Raw genomic sequence first — 19,316 nt, 5'->3', positions numbered from 1 at the left:
ATAATGGGTCCTTCACATGATCACCACACTTTCTTTGTAAAAAAATTTGCATTATTATTAATGCTTTTTTTTTTCGGGTATTATTAATGTTAGGACAGGATCACGTCTCTCACACCCTTCTTTATTATCTCATTAAAGTTTAAACCTATCAATGATATTTGTTTTTCAATTATTCACAGTAACTAAATCATATTGAATTTAGCCCACATGTGAGGGAAAATTGGCCTGATCCTAGCCGAGCGGGGCTTTGACATGGTCAGGCTTAGCCACCATATTTTTGTTAGGCTCAAGCTTTGTAGGGTTTAACATGTGAGTTCTTAGCCCACAAATGAGAAAGTAAAAAGGATCACATCATTTGGTTAGAGATATATTTGAACGCTTTATATAGAGAGTATCCTTTCCTTTTTTTCTAATAGGCCTTTCAGTAGGAGTGTACTCTTAACAGTATGTAAACATTGTACCCCTATTTAAAAAAAAATAAATTTCATATGGAATCAATTCTAATCATAACGAAAGAGTATTATGGGAGACTATAAATCATAAGTATATTGCACTCAAAAGTGCCCTCTAATGGAAGCCTAATATATATCATTGTCAAGTGACTCAAAGGTCCTTTGGCATTTGGGTGCTATGCTCTGTATTCATAAGTTTGAGCTTAATTCTCTATTGAAAATCCAGGTTGACAATAGAAGGTTTGTCCTCCCTTATAAATTAAACTCTAAATCTATCATTTTTCGATATGAGATTTTCATCAATAACACAACGCATCCATCCACACACCAAGTTGTAAGTTTCGATCACCAGTCAAGTCAGAGGACTATTTAGTATTTACAGCTATTTGGCCTGAAAAAAATGGGACAAACTTACGGTTCTATTAATGGGTGTGGACTTTCCATGCCATTATTGTATTTAATCGTTTAAACGAGGGCATTAATGTAATAGAGGAAAATATTACCGTTGGACGCCCAGTTTCGCTCCTAAATAGGGATGAGTGAAGAAACCCTCCCAACTTGAAAAAACACGTACCAGAGAAAAAGCAGAGCAATTTCACAGATCGAAAGCGAGAAAAGTTAGAATTTCTTTCGTGAAGAGAGCGAAGTACTTCAAAGGCCGCAATTACCCAGTAATCTAGAGGAACAATCCATCAATACCCACCAGTGAGTATTCTCTTAGTCTTAGACCATCTGTAGAATTATTTGTTTTCGTTAATCTTTGGTGGGTTACTCGAGCGGCTCTCAACTCAAGATAGAATGATTTTTTTTCAAGATTTTAATTAGGAACGTGTGCTTTGTTCGGTTATCTTTTTGGTTGAGAACAAAATCTTGGGGAATTTAAGGAATTGTTGAACTGTTTTCCAGATCCTTGCCGTTTGGGATTCAAGATCACGAGGACTATCACATCGATTAAGAGCAAGAGAAATACTTGGATTACTCTGTGTGCATTCGAGGTTTTCAATTTGTGAATAGGAAATAGGAATATATTTATCGAAACTTCTTATTTTTGTCCGTCTTCTTCGTTGGTGACCCTGTAACCAAGAACTAGGAGTGTCCATGTGCCAGTCCTATGTGGTCTCTAATTTATTTCTTGGGTTGGCATTTGTATGTATCAATAGAATCTTAAGATTCAAATATTAGGGTTTCTGATATTTTTTCTAGCAACTTCGAAGTTTCGATTACCTAGGGTTTTGTGAATTTTTTTTTTAAATAATGAGAAAGAGTTGCTAACAATAAGTTAGTTTCTGCTCTGTATGAGTGCTTAGAGATGATGGGGAACGAAGAGAACGGAAATTTTGGGAAATTAATTTTCATTCTGTTTTTACTTTGATTTCTTTCTTGAGAAAAGGATTAGGGATCTTATCTAACATTTGATCACATTATATACTGGTTTAACATTGAAAGATTTTTGGTGTCTGAGACGAGATAGCCAGATAGGAGAAAGATCGGAAACCCTAATGTTTGAATCTTAAGATTCTAGAGCTACATACAAATGCGAACCCAAGAACTGAACTACAGAGTACAGACCATATAGGAATCGGCGTACATTGACACAGATATTCGTATGCAATTGGAGTTAAGTTCTTTATGTTGCTTATGATTACTTGTGGCAACAACATGGAGGGTTGCTGTGGCAATGCACAATGGATTGATTTACGAAGAAGATTTCAGGTTTTTCATTGAGAATTGGTTTATGGCGTTTGTATCAAAAGCCGGGTTGTATCTTGTGTGGATGATTCCACAAAGTGACTGTTGGGTTCATCTGTTTTGACTTTTGACCGAAGTCTGATTCTTGAACCCTAGAATAACATTCATTTTAGGGATTCTGATAAATAGTTGTGTTAAATGGAATAAAAGTATCATAATTTATTTAATCTGTTGTCTTAAGCAACTACTTAAGAATCAGTATTAAGATGCATACGCACACCACTGCAAATTTTTCTATATGTGGGTTGAAGGTGACTACCATTTCACCTGGGGGTTGAGCATTAAAGGTTTAGCCTGTCTCATAGCTGGTGCAAAAGATTTTGTGTTTTCATGTGGAGCTGAGACATACATGCCTTGGGTTCTTTTGGTTCGGAACTTTGACACTTTCTTTTTCTCTCTCATGTTATGTTATGTGGTATTTTCTGATATAGTATTTGTCTCTTGCTTTGACTGGTACTTAAGCTTAATGTGGGTTTGTTTGATTCCTTGATTCCCTCACAAGAAGCCAGTGAAATGAGGCTTGTTTATATTCCTTTTTTACTGTGTTTGCCTGTGCATGAACTTCGTTATGTTCTTTGCAGGATATTGATTCAAATTCTGTGCATAAGAAAGAAGCATTAATGGCATCACATGTCGGAAGCGTAATTCAGGATCAGAACCTGCGTATCCACTATAATGGTACTTCACCATTCGGTCTTTCTAGATCTCTGTTGAAACTTCTTAACAATATTCTGGTCTAATTTGGATATATTGACAGAAGCTTCGGCGGGGGGCAAGGCAAATATCTCCAAAGTAGTGAAAAAAGCGGGCCTTGGAAGGAAACCGCTTGGTGACTTGTCAAATTCAGTGAAGCACTCTTTTAATCAAGTTTCAAAGAAGCAGAATTCCAATATTTTTTCCTTCACTGACGAAGAGACTGGTGTTTCTAAAATCACATTTGAGGCAAGCAAAAAGAAATCAGTCTCAAAAGCGACAGAGAAAGTGCAGACTGGTGGCAGAAGAAAAGGGCTTTCTGACATCTCAACTTCAGGGAAGCCAAGTTTGCATGAGACATCGAAGAAAAATCAAGGTACAAAGCTGAATGTTGTTGCAGAGGAAGGATTTCTGCATGATCATAACGACTGCATGAAATCACGGACAAGAGCTATGGACGTGGATGAATTTCTCAAGATACTTGGACTTAATAATGGTACTTGAAATTGCCCTTATTAGATTTGAATATTTGTTGTCGTTCTAGGATTTGACTTCTGCATTTGTTTTTTTATTTGTTTAGATTTTTCTAAACAGCTGGAGACACCTTTGGCAACCCCAGGGATAAGCAATCAGAAGGTCAGTGTACTTTTTCTCTCTCACCTTGAAGTTAAGAAATTTTCGTTTGTTTATCATGGAGCTTTTGAAGAGTTTTTGTGCTGATTAATCATTGCCTTCAGCAACCAATAGAACAATTTGCTGTTCGGAAAAAAAGAAAACCCTTATTCGTGCTGATTACTTGAATTGATTTTTTCCTTCCTTTTTGCACAGATTGGAAGTCCCACAAGGCAAATGAAACTGGATGAGATGAATGAACCACTTGCTGGAACACATATTTCCTGGAAGCATGAGTCGTTCAGTGATCTCGATTCACCTACTCGTGGAACCCCAAGATCACCAAATGCTCACATGAGTTGGATGGAAAACGAGCCCATCAACTTTAAGTTGATTGACTCTCCGTAGTTGCTTTGCCGAGCATTAAATCTCCCTGACTTTAATGTTTGCTATGGCGTTTATTTTGTGGGTCACTACTACCGCAAAATCTGTCAGTTTGTTTCTCTGCGCAGGTTGAAACCCCCTTTCATCATGCCTATTTCTTTTGAATTTGGGTAGTTTTATCTTTCAGTAGCAACTACAACTAGACGAAGCTAAACAATTCGTTAACAGGATGATGTTACCATTGTTGTAGTTATTTTTTTTTTACTGTAATTGGATTATTGCATCAGTTGAGGCATTTAAATGTTAAATGCTTGCATACTTTACGAATGGTGTTGTAGCTAGCTGAGCTTTCCCGCTTGACAAGTCGTTTTTACAATTTGGGAAGAAAAGTGCTTCTTCGTCTCTCAATTTCTTATTCCCATTTTAACCGTTAGTGTTGGATGTTTATGGGTTTTTAAAATGGGGACAATTTTTTGGGGTTAGAATCAGGATATAACCTGAAAGAAGAAAAAAGGTCTGCTTTGGTTTTAGAGTTTAGACTTGAGGCAATGTTTCGGAAGTTTGTTATATAGCTTTTGCTTGGTCCCATTAAATGTAAGAAATGGGCCGATTTGAGTCTTGAAAGCCCACTGGCCCGTTATTTGTTGATCCAATGTTATGAAAACCAACGGTGGTCGAACGGTTCGGCCCGAACCTCAAGGCCCATGATCAGCAATCCACATCGCTATAGAGAGTTAGTTACCTTGCTTCGCTTTCTTTCAGTTCCTTACCCCCAACACCACACGCACACACCTAGACATGGTAGTATCTCTAAGGGTACCTTCATTGGGTTCGCTATTCGCTCCCTCCAAGCTCTTCTCGCCGCAGATTATCAGGCAGAACCGCTGCCAACCTCTCCGGAGGCGAGTTCCTTACGCCGCCTTCTCTGCGCACAGCGCGGCGTCTAGCCCGCCGGAGACTGAGGATCGAGTCGACGGCAATAAGACTCGAGCCAAGCCCGACCAAGTGATTACGCCTCGGTCTCAGGACTTCAATGCTTGGTATCTCGACGTAATTGCCAACGCGGAGCTTGCAGACTATGGCCCAGTTCGAGGAACTATGGTTATCCGTCCTTATGGATACGCAATTTGGGAGGCAATTCAGGTACTTGTTGCTGAATAAACTTTCCTTTTTCTGAGACCATTTGGACTTTATGTTTGGTTGATATTGTATCAAACTTTTACTGGGCTGAATGTGGAGGGAGTAACTATCAGTAACGCTTTGAACAGTAAGAAGAGAATTCTAGATGCCTATAAAATCGTGGTAGTGGTTCTGTGAAATTAGTGGCACGGCTGAAGACCACAAAGAGGCATGATGTCTCGCAATGTAGTTTGTAGATTTTGTGAAAGATGGCACGGTAAGCATATGAAAGTCTATAGTTCCAGATGAAGATGCCTAGTAGGGTGCTGAACTTTGTGGAAACGTATAGACTATAATTAAGAGTATCTTTGTTTTCCTTTATTTTGTTTTATCATCGGTATTTACATTGGATATCGGCAATGGCACTCTAGACGCACTTCTGAAAATCAAAGACATCCAGAAATGTGGTACTTCGCATTAAGATGGTGACTTGCATGTTTTGAAAGCCTTTGATCAGTTTATATAATTTTATCTTGTCTGTGGCATGCTTTCTCATTGATTCAGTTTCCCTTGCAGGATTATTTGAATGTTAAGTTCAAAGAGACTGGGCACAGCAACATGTATTTCCCACAGGTGTAGTTCTTAATGTTCTGTTTGCTAGATGAGGCGCACTGTAGGAGACGGAAATGAACTTTACGGAAAGATAGGGAACATGAGTTATAGAAAGGACATGATAAGAGGAGTCTAATACTGTCATTTGGCCGGTTATATGCCCTAGCGTGTTTTTGTGTCACATGAGAACATTTTACAAGCAGTAGTATTACCTTTAAGAAAAACATTTTCCAATTCTCTAAAGATGAAGCTCGTTAAATTAATGCATTGTAGTTATTGTGTCCTTTCTTGATTGTGTTATTTTAGTTAGCATTTGGTAATTTAGGTTGCTTAGTATTTGGTATTGGATCATGGATGCAGTTTATACCATACTCTTTCTTAGAGAAAGAAGCTAGTCATGTTGAAGGATTCAGTCCAGAATTAGCTGTTGTTACAATTGGAGGAGGAAAGGAGCTTGAAGAGAAACTTGTGGTACACATATTTTTTTTAGCAAATATGGATTTGTTGCAAGTTTTTTTTATTCCTGTCCATGAATAATTTATAATCTTAGACAAAGATGCCTGTTTACATTCGTGAAAATCTATGACCTGAGTTTTGGCTTTGATTGTTGCACTTCCTGAGGTTGTGGCAGGTCCGACCTACTAGTGAAACTATCGTGAATCACATGTTTACGCAGTGGATTCATAGTTACCGAGATCTTCCTCTCCTGGTTAACCAGGTGTGACATTTTCCACTCATTAAAAATGGTTTTGAGTTATGCCGGGTGTCTGCTCACTATTTTGCTTCTCTAGTGGGCAAATGTTACAAGGTGGGAGATGCGTACAAAACTGTTTTTGAGGACTCTCGAGTTCCTGTGGCAGGAGGGTCACACTGCTCATGCAACTCCGGAAGAGGCTGAAAAGGAGGTTTGTATCTTCATCCGTGACTGCACATAAACGTGACACAGTAATGTTCATATTAAGAGGATTAAATCTGCTGAACTGCAGGCATTACAGATGATTGACGTCTATACAAAATTTGCTTATGAGCAAGCGGCAATACCTGTTATTGCAGGTAGAAAATCTAATATTGAAAGATTTGCTGGTGCATTAAAGACATATACAATAGAGGGAATGATGGGCGATCGAAAGGCATTACAGGCTGGAACGAGTCACAACCTCGGTCAAAATTTCTCTCGTGCTTTTGAAACTCAGGTGATGGACGAACTATCCTTTCCATATATTTTTTCAGTCAATGCAATTTGGACTTTTCTTTTATTGTCTGTTTAGTGAACCAACACAAATCACAAATGTATGCAGGCAGAAGTGTGTTGGTAGTTCTGGCTCTCTTAGTATAAGTTATTTTCTGTGCTCCATACCTGTTCCAACTTCTAACCTTATCTTCCTGCACAAAGTTACCCCCCACCCCCAAAATTTGAATACGTATTACATTTGATTTTTTTGCACATATATGACCATTGCTACGTTCTCCATTTTGTTTCCCTATTCGGGTTTTACTCTTCCTCTTATGTTTTTGGTGGACGGAAATAAAATAAGGACACACCTCAATTTGGGCTACTAAATCAGGATGGGCAATACTCTTCAATAACCCTGAAAATTTGCTGAAGCCACTCTTCTCCCTTACTGTGATGTCAAAGTTTGAAATTATTTGCTACACACAATCTCCCTATAAACGTAAAAACTGTATACATAATTGGTAGACAGAAGTAGAATGTTGTTTTTTTTAAAAAATAAAATATGGCTGATTTTGCCCCAATTAATGGACCTCATGAGTTTTCTACATTTATAATGTTTGAGAATTCCAGTTCCTTTTGATATCCTAGTTTTCTAACTGAGGTTAAGGAGTATGCCAGGCTTTCAGGGGGCTTTTTGGCATCTATCTTTGCTGTGTAACTGTTAATTTCTCCTCTCACTGCTTTTTACACTTTCTTCTCAATCCATCATTTTTTTAAGAGAGGCTCATCAGGAGTGTTTGACCAAATGTGTACATTTTCAGTTTACCGATGAAAATGGGCAAAGGCAGCACGTGTGGCAGACATCATGGGCAATCAGTACCCGCTTTGTGGGTGGTATCATCATGACACATGGAGATGATGCTGGATTGATGCTTCCCCCAAAAATTGCACCGACACAGGTAACATTTATTTGCATTTATTATTATTTTTATCCACGAGTTGCTATCTAAATTGTGCAAAGTTGTTGATCATCTGACCCAATTTTTGTGAGGTATTGTCCTCTTTGACCTATTGGGTCTCTTGGCTTGCCATGAAAGACACCTCACAAGTTGGACAAGCTCAAAATAGCCTCCTACATAGTATTTACCGAAGATTACAAGTTCCTGATAACTTATCAAGTTCAGATTCACAGCATCATGCAGACTGGTTAAAGCAGTGTTTAAACTGTTTGATACGTGGATATAGGATCGTTGTTGCTGCACTTCGTTGCATAGACCTTAAGCACCCACCTGTTGTTTTTTTTGTTAGTTTGTTGCCAGTTGTTCAATCTTTTTTTTCCATTCTGCCACATGATTTTTTTATAGCACATGTGACTCGGTAACTGGTCCCTGGCCTGAATTATGTATAATTTATGATTTCTTCGTCATTGGTATTGATCTGCCTTGATTATGTGCATTGCATGCTTTCAGGTGGTAATTGTGCCAATTTGGAAGAAGGAAGAAGAGAGAGTAGGAGTCCTCAGTGCTGCATCGTCTGTAAAAGAAGTTCTGCAAAGTGCTGGAATCAAAGTTAAACTTGATGACTCCGATCAAAGAACCCCGGGGTGGAAGTTCAATTTTTGGGAGATGAAGGTTTTTATTCTTAAGTTTCCAACTATGTTTTTACTAAAAAAGGTTCTTGTACCAAGTCTAAATTGAATAGCAATGCACCAGCAGTAGTTATCTATTACATTAGGCATATTATTTATGACTTGCATTGGAAGTTAACTGAACATTTTTCTTTGAACCTTAAGAAAATTCATTACTTGTCCACCATCATATTACCTCCGTTCCCAGTTGTTTGTTTACTTTTTGACTGTTAACTTTGGGTGCTTGTACTATTTTTTACCTTGCGATAAATAGTGTCATTCTTTTGAGAAATTTCTTAGTGACAATTTCCCTCTGATAGGGAGTTCCTCTAAGGATTGAAATTGGCCCTCGTGATGTTTCAAGCGGGAGTGTTGTGATATCTAGGAGAGACGTTCCTGGAAAGCAAGGAAAGGTATTTGGAATCTCTATGGAACCATCAAATTTAGAAGCTTATGTCAAAGACAAGTTGGATGAGATCCAGTCCTCTCTCTTGGCAAGGGCGACATCATTCCGTGATAGGTACATTTTATTGCTTTGTATGAGCTGATTTCTGTGCTCGATCTTGTTGGAGCTACGGTTGCAGCTGTTATCTACTAACTTGTGTCTCCTATGATTTGAAACATAGTTTGACCACTTTTTCCCTAGTAAGCTAGTGGGGGCAAAAAGAGATGGGCACAATGCTAGTATCAGTTTGAACATATTGAACTATCATTCACTCATTTAGCCTACCTTATCATATCCAATATGTAATATGTCATCAGTTATCACCAGTTGTATGCTCTTTAAAAACCTCAAACTCGTTTTAAATTTTTTCTGATGCTACACTTATGCAGTAATATTGTGGATGTGAGCACATATGATGAACTCAAAGCTGCAATATCCTCTGGCAAATGGGCAAGGGGTCCTTGGTCGGCTAGGTATTTAACAGTTTTCTTTATTCTTTCTCCTTCTTTTGCCATTAACGTGTGTATGATTACACAGCCATGTTCCTTGTCTAACGTTGTGCAGCAATTGTTAATTATAGTGATGCAGATGAATTAAGGGTTAAAGAAGAAACAGGAGCAACCATTCGGTGTTTCCCCTTTGAACAACCTCAAGGGCTCAAGGCATGTTTGATGACCGGAAATCCAGCAGAGGAGGTTGCCATTTTTGCCAAGTCTTACTAAGTTTTTGGCATTTCTTATACATAACATTATTTGATCTCAAGATCTCTTTCCTCCCTTGGTTTTGATTAAATTAGTAGAAAAACATTGTATCAATTATCATGGAATTATATATTTTTTAAGTTTCATTTTTCTCCAAACCAACCCCTGTTGTGAGGGTTAACAGCCATGGAGAATGTTTAATGAGTTTTCTTTTCATCCACTTGCATGGCTTTGTTTTCATTGCACATCCCCACTGAAGGGTCAGTGTTGTCATAGTCTCAGTGATGATGTGTGAATGAATTCAGCAACTTCATTATTTATTTTCGCATGCCAGGAGCTAGTGAAACTGTGACAGTCAGTGCCATTAATGGAAATTACTAACGTATCCCACCCCTTCTCCAGTATGACATATGATATTACGATAAATTACAACACGAATCTTCTTGTACAAGGAACAATGAAAACTCTTGAAGAATTGGACTGAACTTAAGTTGATGGACTAGAACGGCAGGTTTCAGCCAAACCAGATGGAAAGCCAGTCTACATCCACTTCTTGAGTCTATTCCTCTGGTCTGTCTGCTTAATTGGAGTGTGAGTGACTTCTCAGCTTAGTTTTCTCACCAGCTGAAACTCATGGAATCGAAATGTAGGTTATTAGCCAAACCAGACGAGCAGATTGCAGCGGCTTCCTGCCTCATTGTCCTCGGGCCACTGACAAGAACACCGACCCGTTCCCCTTTACACTCTAGTAGTATTTCTGCAAGAAAGAATGTCACTTAATGTTCAGATTCATAAGATAGGCTAGTGGGGAATGGTTTTGCCATAAGGAGAGAAAAAAAATCTTACTTTGAAGATTGGGTCTTTCTCCATGATGCACATTGGTTGCTTGGAGAAGAGATTGGCGAGGAAGGATTTCCATTTCTCTGTCCACATTGGATAACCAGGGGCCGGGGCCGGGAGAAGTCGTAGGCGTTGACATGTTCACACTCTGAATTTGCCTCATTTCCTTGACATTCTGTTTCTTGTTCCAGAGAAAAACTGCAGTTGCTGTCATGACTATGGAGATGCACATGAATAACATGTTCAGAGCAGATCTTGAGGGCTGAGAATATATTATATTAGTATTTTGATCGATCGGGTATATGTAATATCGTGTCAGAATGCCAATGAGGATGAGGAAAATGATGAACGAAGATGGAATTATTAGACTGAGCCAGACCCAGCTGTTGGGACCTAAGACTGCAGAAACTGGTACGTCTAATTCATTTGGCTTAAACTGCAGACTTCTTATGCTCTCCTGGTTGTCTTTCAAATGCTCTGCCTCTCTAGTTATATAAGCTTCGATTTGTAAATGCAGATGAGAAACATCAGTTGTGGTGACTGAATCAGGGAGCAGAAGGTCTAGAAGGCTTAGCTCCACTGATTTCTTGAAGGCACATATAAGGAGAATCTGCGGAGTTACATTATTTGTTGCGCTGGCCGTAAATATGAGCTCGCGGATGATGGAAATGAAAGGAGTAATGCCACTTCCTCCACTGATCATCAAAAGCATGTCATGCCTGGTGTAATCTGTTGAAGCTGGTCCATATGGTCCTTCGATAGATACTTCAAGCCGGTCATTGAGTGTCGGGGAAGACAGCTTCTGATAGAGCCTGCGAGTCCAACTTCCTTCGCTTTTGACAACGATGTTTATCTTTTCAGGATCCAGGTTGCTGCTGGAGGTAATTGTGAAGGGATGCCATTGTATCTTGGAAATGCAAGGTATGTTTATGAACACAGTACTTGTTGGAGTGTAACTCAAAACTGCACCAAGTATGAATAGAGAAGAGTGTAAACAGGACCACAACAAGTATTTTGGTCAATCAAGTTCCCTCACCTGGGCTCTTAGAGAAGTTCAATTCTACGGTTTCACAGGGTAAAAGCCTCGCTGAAACCAGTCGAATCCTTTGTTGGGATTGCAGGAATCTCAAGTAGCGATCGATCAAGAAGAGGTAGAAACCAGGAAGGATGATGCAAGAATTGGAGAATCCAGCATGAAACACAAAGAAGACGACAACAAGAATGTACAGATGATGAGTGTAGTAAAAGAGCTCAAAAATCTTTCTTCGAATACGCGCAAAGCTCGTCACCCACATGGCCAATCCAGAGAGCAAAGCTATCTCTCCAGCCACATTTGACATCTCATGCTTATCCCATTTGAACATCTGCATATACATATATATACACACAATAGAGTTTACCATCTTTTAGGAAAGGTTGTTGAAGTAGCAGGAAAATAACATAAACTATTACCTGAGACATTTGATGTGTTCTAGCCCAGAAGATTATGTAACATAACCCATGTGAAGTGAAGAGGGTCATGACTATATGTCCAAGCCATATATGATACCTAATGCTTGATTCAGAGGTGATATTAATCATCTGCAACAATGAAGATCCTCTAGTGACCGGGACGAAGAGAAATGCCAAGCAAATGTTCCCAACAAGGCCGAGAATGAGACCCGACATTTTCAACTTAGCTTTCCACCTGCAAAAAAAGAGTCCCAACTCTCAGTTTGAAACTGTAGAACTTCTTCAAAGGTTTAAATATGGAGTTGATTCCTACACTTGCAATCCCATTTGCCCTGCCTCTTCAGTTATGTTTGTGAATATGCCGCGGAAGTAAGTCGACAAAGACCAAATCAATAGAGCAATAAACATAGCTAAAAAAGATAGCTCTGTCCCTGTCACAATCCCCAGAGGACCTTTCACGAGCACCGGTCGTCTCCACGAGGCAAAACCACTGCTGCTGATCAGGCTGTTCTCAATAAACAATTAACTTGTCATGTTAAAGTCACTATTAGTATTTGGTGCAAAATTATGCAAGAAAAATATAAATGGTACTTAAGCCTGCTCCTTTTGTTATTATCAACATATTTCTTTCCCAAATGGAGGTAGAAACAGGCCAAGGTAGCAATGAAGAGGATGGGGAAGGTGTAGATTACTGTGTTAGCACCTATACAAACCATAATAAACCATGTATAAGAGCTCTTAACAAACAAAATACTCTTGCATTATTCAAAGCATCAGAAGAGGTAGAGAGAGAGAGTGCAGACCTTGTTCTCCAAAGTAGGTAGAATTGGTTTTTGCAAGGATTTGAGGCTCCCAGTGCAAGAAAAACAAGTTTGTGGGCTTGAGGACCCAAATCATTATGTAGCCAATTAAGACTAGGAGTACCAACAGCCTTATTGCCAATCTAATAGTCTTTGTTGCTTCATAAGAAGCTGTTTCAGTCCCAGCTGAACCCATCTTTCTCTTAAAAATGAGAAATGCAAGGTTTTCTGGCTGTAAGCATGCTTTCATGTAGATAACATAGCTATATATATACAAAACATATTGCGTAAAAATGTAAGTAAAGAGCTAAATTATTTGTCATAAGTCCATGTGAAAATGTAGTTAACAATGGGGTCCGACTGTATATATGGCTTTTATTGTCCATTCCAATGCAAAAGCTTTGAAGGGTACCTCTTTTTTGTCAGTTTCTTGCTCTTGATCCAACTTTCCGGTACAGGAACCTTATCATGCAAAGGCTTGAATTCTAATATTTCTATGTGACGTTCCCACTTGAAAAAAAGTAAAGGCTTTAGAGTGAAAAACTTTATCTTCTCAGTAAGGTTGCTTGCACCCAATTGATTTGATGGATTGTATTATTCAGTTATTAACTGAAGCCCTTCTTGATGGTTTTGCAGTGATCATATTGGATTTTTTTTTTCTTTTCTTTGTCATGAAAGATTTTGGCACCTCTACCTCAGAAGGTACAAGGACAAAACCCAAGCACTCAAAATATAGTACGTACAAAACCCTAGTCATGTAGAATGTCAATTCATGCATGTCATCTATATTTAATCAAAGGTCAACAGAGTTCTATTAATTATTCATTGGAATATTCTATTCCAAGAATACTTGAATATATTATATTGGGCTGCCTGAATTTTGTATTCATGTTAGTGTATTATAATGGTTTAGTTGTACCTGTTGCTTCTGTTTTGAATGCTTGTTTGTTATCAACAGCATGTAATCTCAGCCGCATGTATCTTCATATTTTTTCGCGAAAAAGATATTCGTCCCATCAACTGGGGGCAGAGATCCCAGTTGCTGAGATGTATGGACCAAATTTAAAGAGCATATGATGCACTCCATGTGTACTTTAAATTTGGTCCATACATCAATTGTTGGGACGAGTAGCATAATTGTATTTTTCGGCATAAGTTGACATCTAGCTATGAAGAACCTACACATCACCTCTTATTTATTTAGATGTTTTCAACACAAGTCATAAAAGATACAAGCCAATTTACATTTATATTCTGAATATTCTCAAACATTTCTAGCAATCAAACATGGATACCAAGAACTTATTTATGTACAAATACTGCCAATAATAAGTTTTATAGCAAATTCAAGAGTGAAGGATTACTTATAGTTGACTGTAATGTCATTCATCACCAGTTAAAGCTGATGGACTCAAAGTGCAGGTTATCTGCCAAACCAGAAGAACAAATTTTGGCAACCTCATGCCTCAGTGAACTCGGCCCAGAGGCTAAAACCCCAACATCTGATCCTTTGCAGTCCAATAGAAGTCCTAAGTTGCCAACGGAAATAATCAGTTTAATTATTGATCCTAATAAGACTATACAGATTATCAATGTAGTGGTACTTACTCTTGAGGTCAGGTCTTGCGCCGACATGTACCGTGGTGGCTTGAACAAAAGGCTGATGGGGAAGGCTTTCAAGCTCTCTCTCGGCATGGTTAAGCCCTGATCCTGGCGATGTTGTCGGCGTTGGTGCTTCCCAGTTATGACATTGTGTTTGTGTTGCTTCTCTTGCATTTAGTTTCTTGCACCAAAGGAAAACTGCACTTGAGGCTATGAAAATTGAAGCACAGACCAAAAAGATGACCCAAAGTACTCTATAGGAAAAATGATACATCCCATCAGTTTTCAGATCAATCGGATAGATATAGTAACGGGTGACAATGCCCAGGAGAAGAAGGAACATGATAAATGATGATGAGATTATTGCACCGAGCCACAGCCAGCTGTTTGGACCTAAAGCCGCAGAAATGGGTGAGTCTAATGGATTTGGCTTAAACCATATTGTTTGAGTAAGCTCCTGGGATTCATTTGTTGGCAGCTCTTTCTCTCTGGTGACATAGGCTTCAATTTGTAACTGAATCTGGGAAATATCTATCGGTGTATCAGAAAAGGGAAGCAAGAGATTTAGCATGGAAAGCTCGACGGTATTCTTGAAGGCACAAATGAGAAGAACTTGAGGAAGTTGGTTATTTGATTTTGTGCTTTGATAAATGATCTCTCGGATTATGGAGATGAAAGGAGTAATGCCACTGCCTCCACTCACCATCACCAGCAATTTGTGCCTGTGGAAAGACAAATAAAACTGAGCATGACATTACAAACGTTTCTTATAGGAAAAGACTATTTCCACGTATGATACTGACCTCAGAAAATGAGATGAAGCAGGCCCGTATGGTCCTTCCGTGGAGACTTGAAGACGTTCCACAGAAGAAGAAAGTTCTTTGAAAAGCTTCTGAGTCCAACTTCCCAGACCTTTGATGACAACACTAACTTCATCTGTGTCCAGATTGCAGTTCGAAGTCACTGTAAACGAGTGCCACTGCAACTTGGAAATGCTTGGCACATTTAAAAACAAGATGCTTGTGGGATTATAATATAATCCTGGGAGTTACATGACAAGTCAGAAGATGCATATTGAAGTTTATTTCTGCTATAAATTACATGTCAATTGAGATTAAAAGACTACAACTGTGTTTACCTGGACTCTTGGAGAAATTAAGTTCAATAACACCACATGGCAGGAGGCGTGCTGAGACTAATCTCGTGCGGTAACATGATTGTAAGAATCTTAAGTATCTGTCGATGAGGAAGAGGAAGATCCCAGGAAGGATCATGCAGGCGTAGGAAACGCCGACATGCAACAAATAGAAGAAGATATAAAGTACGTAGAGATGGTGAGTGTAGTAGAAAACCTCAAACATCTTCCGCCTAACACGAGAAAGACTTGTCACCCACATTGCTAAAGCAAACACTATTGCAATCTCTCCAGCTACATTGGATACCCAGGTACTGCTCCATTCTAGCATCTGCTGGGCCAGTAATTTATTCAGTGAGAATAAAATCATAACAAGCAAAGGCACGCTGAGGAAGGTGACATAATTTTGAATTTTATTGCAATATATTGCAAATATATACGGTAGTCACTTTCATATAATCATATTTAGTAATTAGTTGTGCTGCAAGATTATTCAAGCGTATTATGGAAATTCAGAAATAAGAATTTATATGAAACCAACATTGGTTAGTCAATATGCTAATTTGTAATCTTAGCTCATATTCTTGAGTCTTGACCTTACAAGATGACACAACTTCTCATAGACGACACAGCACCATGTGTGGTCCATGTCCTGTCATCTACTTTCATTTATGGTAATTTGCGCAAGTAACCATATCATTGAGATGACACCCATGATCAACCACTCATTCTTCCTTTAAAAAGAGAAATAAAGGTGTAAAAAAGGAATCTAACTCCATTGTCAGTTTCTTCACTAAAGGTAAACAAAAAGAGACGACATAATTGGATTCCACTTAGAGAGAGGACAGGACTCTTCAATCAATACAGCTTTCATCTTACAAGTTACAAACAATAAAGACAATTACTGAACTCACACTTTAGCAGAGTATTTTAAAGGATGTTATATGATTATATGAACTGAAAAAGCTAACCACAGATAAAAGTGCAAGTACCTCAGACAGTTGACTAGTCATCGCCCAGTAGATAATGAATCCAACAGTGTGTCCAGCAAAAAGGATCATGGAGAGATGCCCCAGCCAGACATGATACTTGATACTAGACTCTGAAGTGAGTCCAACCAGCGGCAAAATTGAAGATCCTCTAGTTACTGGAAAGAAGAGAAATGCCCAGCATATGTTTCCGATGTACCCAAGTCTCAACGACACACTTCTAAACTTAGTTTGCCACCTGAAAGTGCCAAACAAAATATAGCAATAATCTTAAGAAAAGAGATCAATCTCAAGCATATAAAAAAAAAAAAAAAAACCACACTCGTTTGTTTTAACAAAAGATAAAATCTAGAAAAAAGAAAAGAAATGGAACAATAAATTAAATTAAGGGAGTGTTCGTTTTCTCAAAACAGGCATCATGAATTTTCATAAATTTCAGAAAAGTGCGAGGGCATATATTAAGGTTGTTTTCTGATGTTGAAATCTTGGGAAAGAAATTTTACAGAAAGGGAAGGTTGCATTTACCAGACAATTCTTGATGCTGCAGAGGAAATTTGGGCATTTTTAATTGGTAATTATTCTCAATTCTCTATACATGCAGAACAAGTGAGTCTTAATAAACTATTTCAAAATGAGTTCATGAAATAACTAGCCCATCTTAAATCTGTGATGAAGTTCAAAGGAAGGATCTTAGTACATACACTTTTTCTCCTCGCATATGCATATGGAGATGATGAAAGCTGTAATTCAAGTAATTAGCGATAGACCAAATCAGAAATGCAATAAACATGACAGCAAAAGCAAGTTCTATTGCTGTAACAATCCCCACGGGCTTCATAACAAGCGCCAGATGCTTCAGGAATGCCAAACGATGGCTTGACATGGCACTGCAACAAGTTCAATAATCAACAACATCATTGCTCAATATTTATCATATGAGTAGGCAAGAGTTTATTCATTATAATTTCGAGAAAAAATTCATAGTTTCTTAATAGAAATCTGACCTTTTGGAGTATGGATTTCCTGAGATCTTCTGGAAATGAAGATAAAAGCATCCCAGAGAAGCTATGAGCATCATAGGAAATGAAAAAAGCAGAAGATTTGTACCTGCAACAACAAATTATAGATGTAATAGAAGTACACAAATAATATTTGCACTTGTTTCAAAATAATTCATAATGATAACACACGAAACACAATTTACATAAGAGGAAAAGAAAAGATAAACAAACCTTGGTTTCCAAAATAAGTCGAGTTGAGCTTGCTAGCTAGCTTGGGAGTCCATGTGACTTTGTAGACCTCTGTTGGCAACAAAACCCACACCATTAGCCAGCCAAGAAACACCATGAAGAAGATCATCCTCATAAACGTAAAACTGCTCATTTTCATCACTATGTAATTAGTTGTTACTCAACAACCCTCAAGATTGCCAATCTGCTGCCTGTTAAAGATTCTAAGAAAGAATTTATAGAAGAAAGGACCGCCTCATACGTCATTTTAAGTAAATGTTAGAAGCAGCATGATTATGCCCATGTACTTCCATCATGCATTTGTGAGGTACATTTTCAGCACACGCAACATGCTTTTAATAGCTATGCAAAGTCAAAATACTTGTTATCTATCTAACGCCCTCTTATAGTTGGGAAGAGTCGGGTAATATCTTTTGCCACTGGTTTTTATTGAGTGTGGAATAGATTGGCACATCAAAGATGACGTTGACATCAATCAAGACAAAGTAACTTTAGCAATTAGCATACGAATCCATATGTCTTTATACGAATCCATATGTCTTTTTCATGGCAGCAAAGATATTACCTCTAAAAACTTGAATAAAGAACCAAGCAAAATATGTACAAATTACTTAGAATACCATATACAACATGTTATAATAAGCAGATTAAAAAAATCTCCCACTGTCCCACATATTTTGCAGGAATGTGATACATCATTCTGATTGAAACAATGATTCTCCTCCAGTATCTTACAATGATTTTTTGGTAGTTTCATGGTTTAGCATAAACTACAGCACATGCAATTGCTACTACTGCAAGTACAACAATTGACTTTTTCTCAGGTACTAGTGTACCGCAACTCTGCAAGTCTTTGATAATAAGATTTTGAAGTCTAGAGAGTGTGTGCAGAATATAAAAAGAATATAAGAGGGGAAGAAAGAAAGTCAACTATTCTCTTAGCAAGATGCTGAGTGATGCAATACTAAAGGAAGCCTGCTTTAGAACCCGTATATAGTTAGTTTTTAGATCAGTCATCCCTTGCAGATTTCAGAGAAAATTAATAGCAGTTTCTTTCTGCAAAGCTTTAACAATTAGGAATACATTAATTGACGTCTATTAAGGCATCCTGATAATCTAAGTGTCATGTTAGGCTTTTTCCTTTTCCGAGCAGTATTACAAAGAGGGGGAAAGGTCAATTCACAGTCATCCTTTATGATATTATCATTTGGCGTCTAGGACAAGCATCCATTCTGCCACAGCTACCAGAACATGATTGTATGTGAAAATTTCAGATACATTCATACATATATGAAAGAAATTGATCTAAATATCTTGTAGTTTTACTTCTCATATTGCAAAAAAAAAAATTCAAATTATATCAGTAGATGGGTAGTCTTATATAAAATTAGTTTTGAACCTTGATGAATTTTTTTTTTACTAGTGTTCAAGGACGTGTAAACGAATACCAAGAAAGTATTAATGGAAACTCCAGAGATGCCTGCAAGAATCCTAGGAATAGCAAAAGAATTCCATTCTTTGGATGAGGCCAACTTGTCCACATGCTGTACCCTGTAGGGCCACCAACACTGGCCTTTCAGTAAAAGTTTTAAATCAAAGAAAAATATACTTCCCAACCCAATCCAAGAATGACTCAAGATGAGAGCAAACAAAAGAATAAGGTTTGTATTAACGAAATTC

General features: G+C 38.1%; 2 protein-coding genes and 1 pseudogene across 3 annotated transcripts; 2 read left to right on the top strand and 1 right to left on the bottom strand.

Annotated features, from left to right (window-relative positions):
• Positions 1 to 999: 999 nt before the first annotated feature.
• LOC119985995 lies at positions 1,000 to 4,217 on the top strand. 2 transcript variants are annotated; one of them, XM_038830506.1, is made up of 5 exons: positions 1,000 to 1,157; positions 2,783 to 2,879; positions 2,962 to 3,390; positions 3,475 to 3,530; positions 3,723 to 4,030. In XM_038830506.1, exons 2-5 carry the CDS (start codon positions 2,822 to 2,824, stop codon positions 3,912 to 3,914), a joined length of 735 nt encoding a protein of 244 aa, XP_038686434.1. In that variant the 5' UTR covers positions 1,000 to 1,157; positions 2,783 to 2,821; the 3' UTR covers positions 3,915 to 4,030. The 2 variants fall into 2 exon arrangements, with proteins under 2 accessions (XP_038686434.1, XP_038686433.1); XM_038830505.1 differs by having other exon boundaries at positions 1,002 to 1,157; positions 2,959 to 3,390; positions 3,723 to 4,217.
• A 428-nt stretch (positions 4,218 to 4,645) lies between these two features.
• Positions 4,646 to 9,782, top strand: LOC119985683 (proline--tRNA ligase, chloroplastic/mitochondrial-like). Its single transcript, XM_038830004.1, has 11 exons — positions 4,646 to 5,033; positions 5,586 to 5,642; positions 5,982 to 6,092; positions 6,253 to 6,339; positions 6,413 to 6,526; positions 6,608 to 6,814; positions 7,617 to 7,754; positions 8,265 to 8,426; positions 8,743 to 8,942; positions 9,257 to 9,340; positions 9,448 to 9,782. The coding sequence occupies exons 1-11, from the start codon at positions 4,689 to 4,691 to the stop codon at positions 9,587 to 9,589; spliced, it is 1,647 nt and encodes a 548-aa protein (XP_038685932.1). The 5' UTR covers positions 4,646 to 4,688; the 3' UTR covers positions 9,590 to 9,782.
• Positions 9,783 to 9,908: 126 nt separating this feature from the next.
• Positions 9,909 to 18,005, bottom strand: LOC119985684 (annotated as a pseudogene).
• Between the last annotated feature and the right edge of the window lie 1,311 nt (positions 18,006 to 19,316).

This window comes from Tripterygium wilfordii, chromosome 19 (assembly GCF_013401445.1).
Source record: "Tripterygium wilfordii isolate XIE 37 chromosome 19, ASM1340144v1, whole genome shotgun sequence".
Taxonomy (NCBI): Eukaryota; Viridiplantae; Streptophyta; class Magnoliopsida; order Celastrales; family Celastraceae; genus Tripterygium; species Tripterygium wilfordii.
This window is presented reverse-complemented; position numbering and strand designations above follow the sequence as displayed.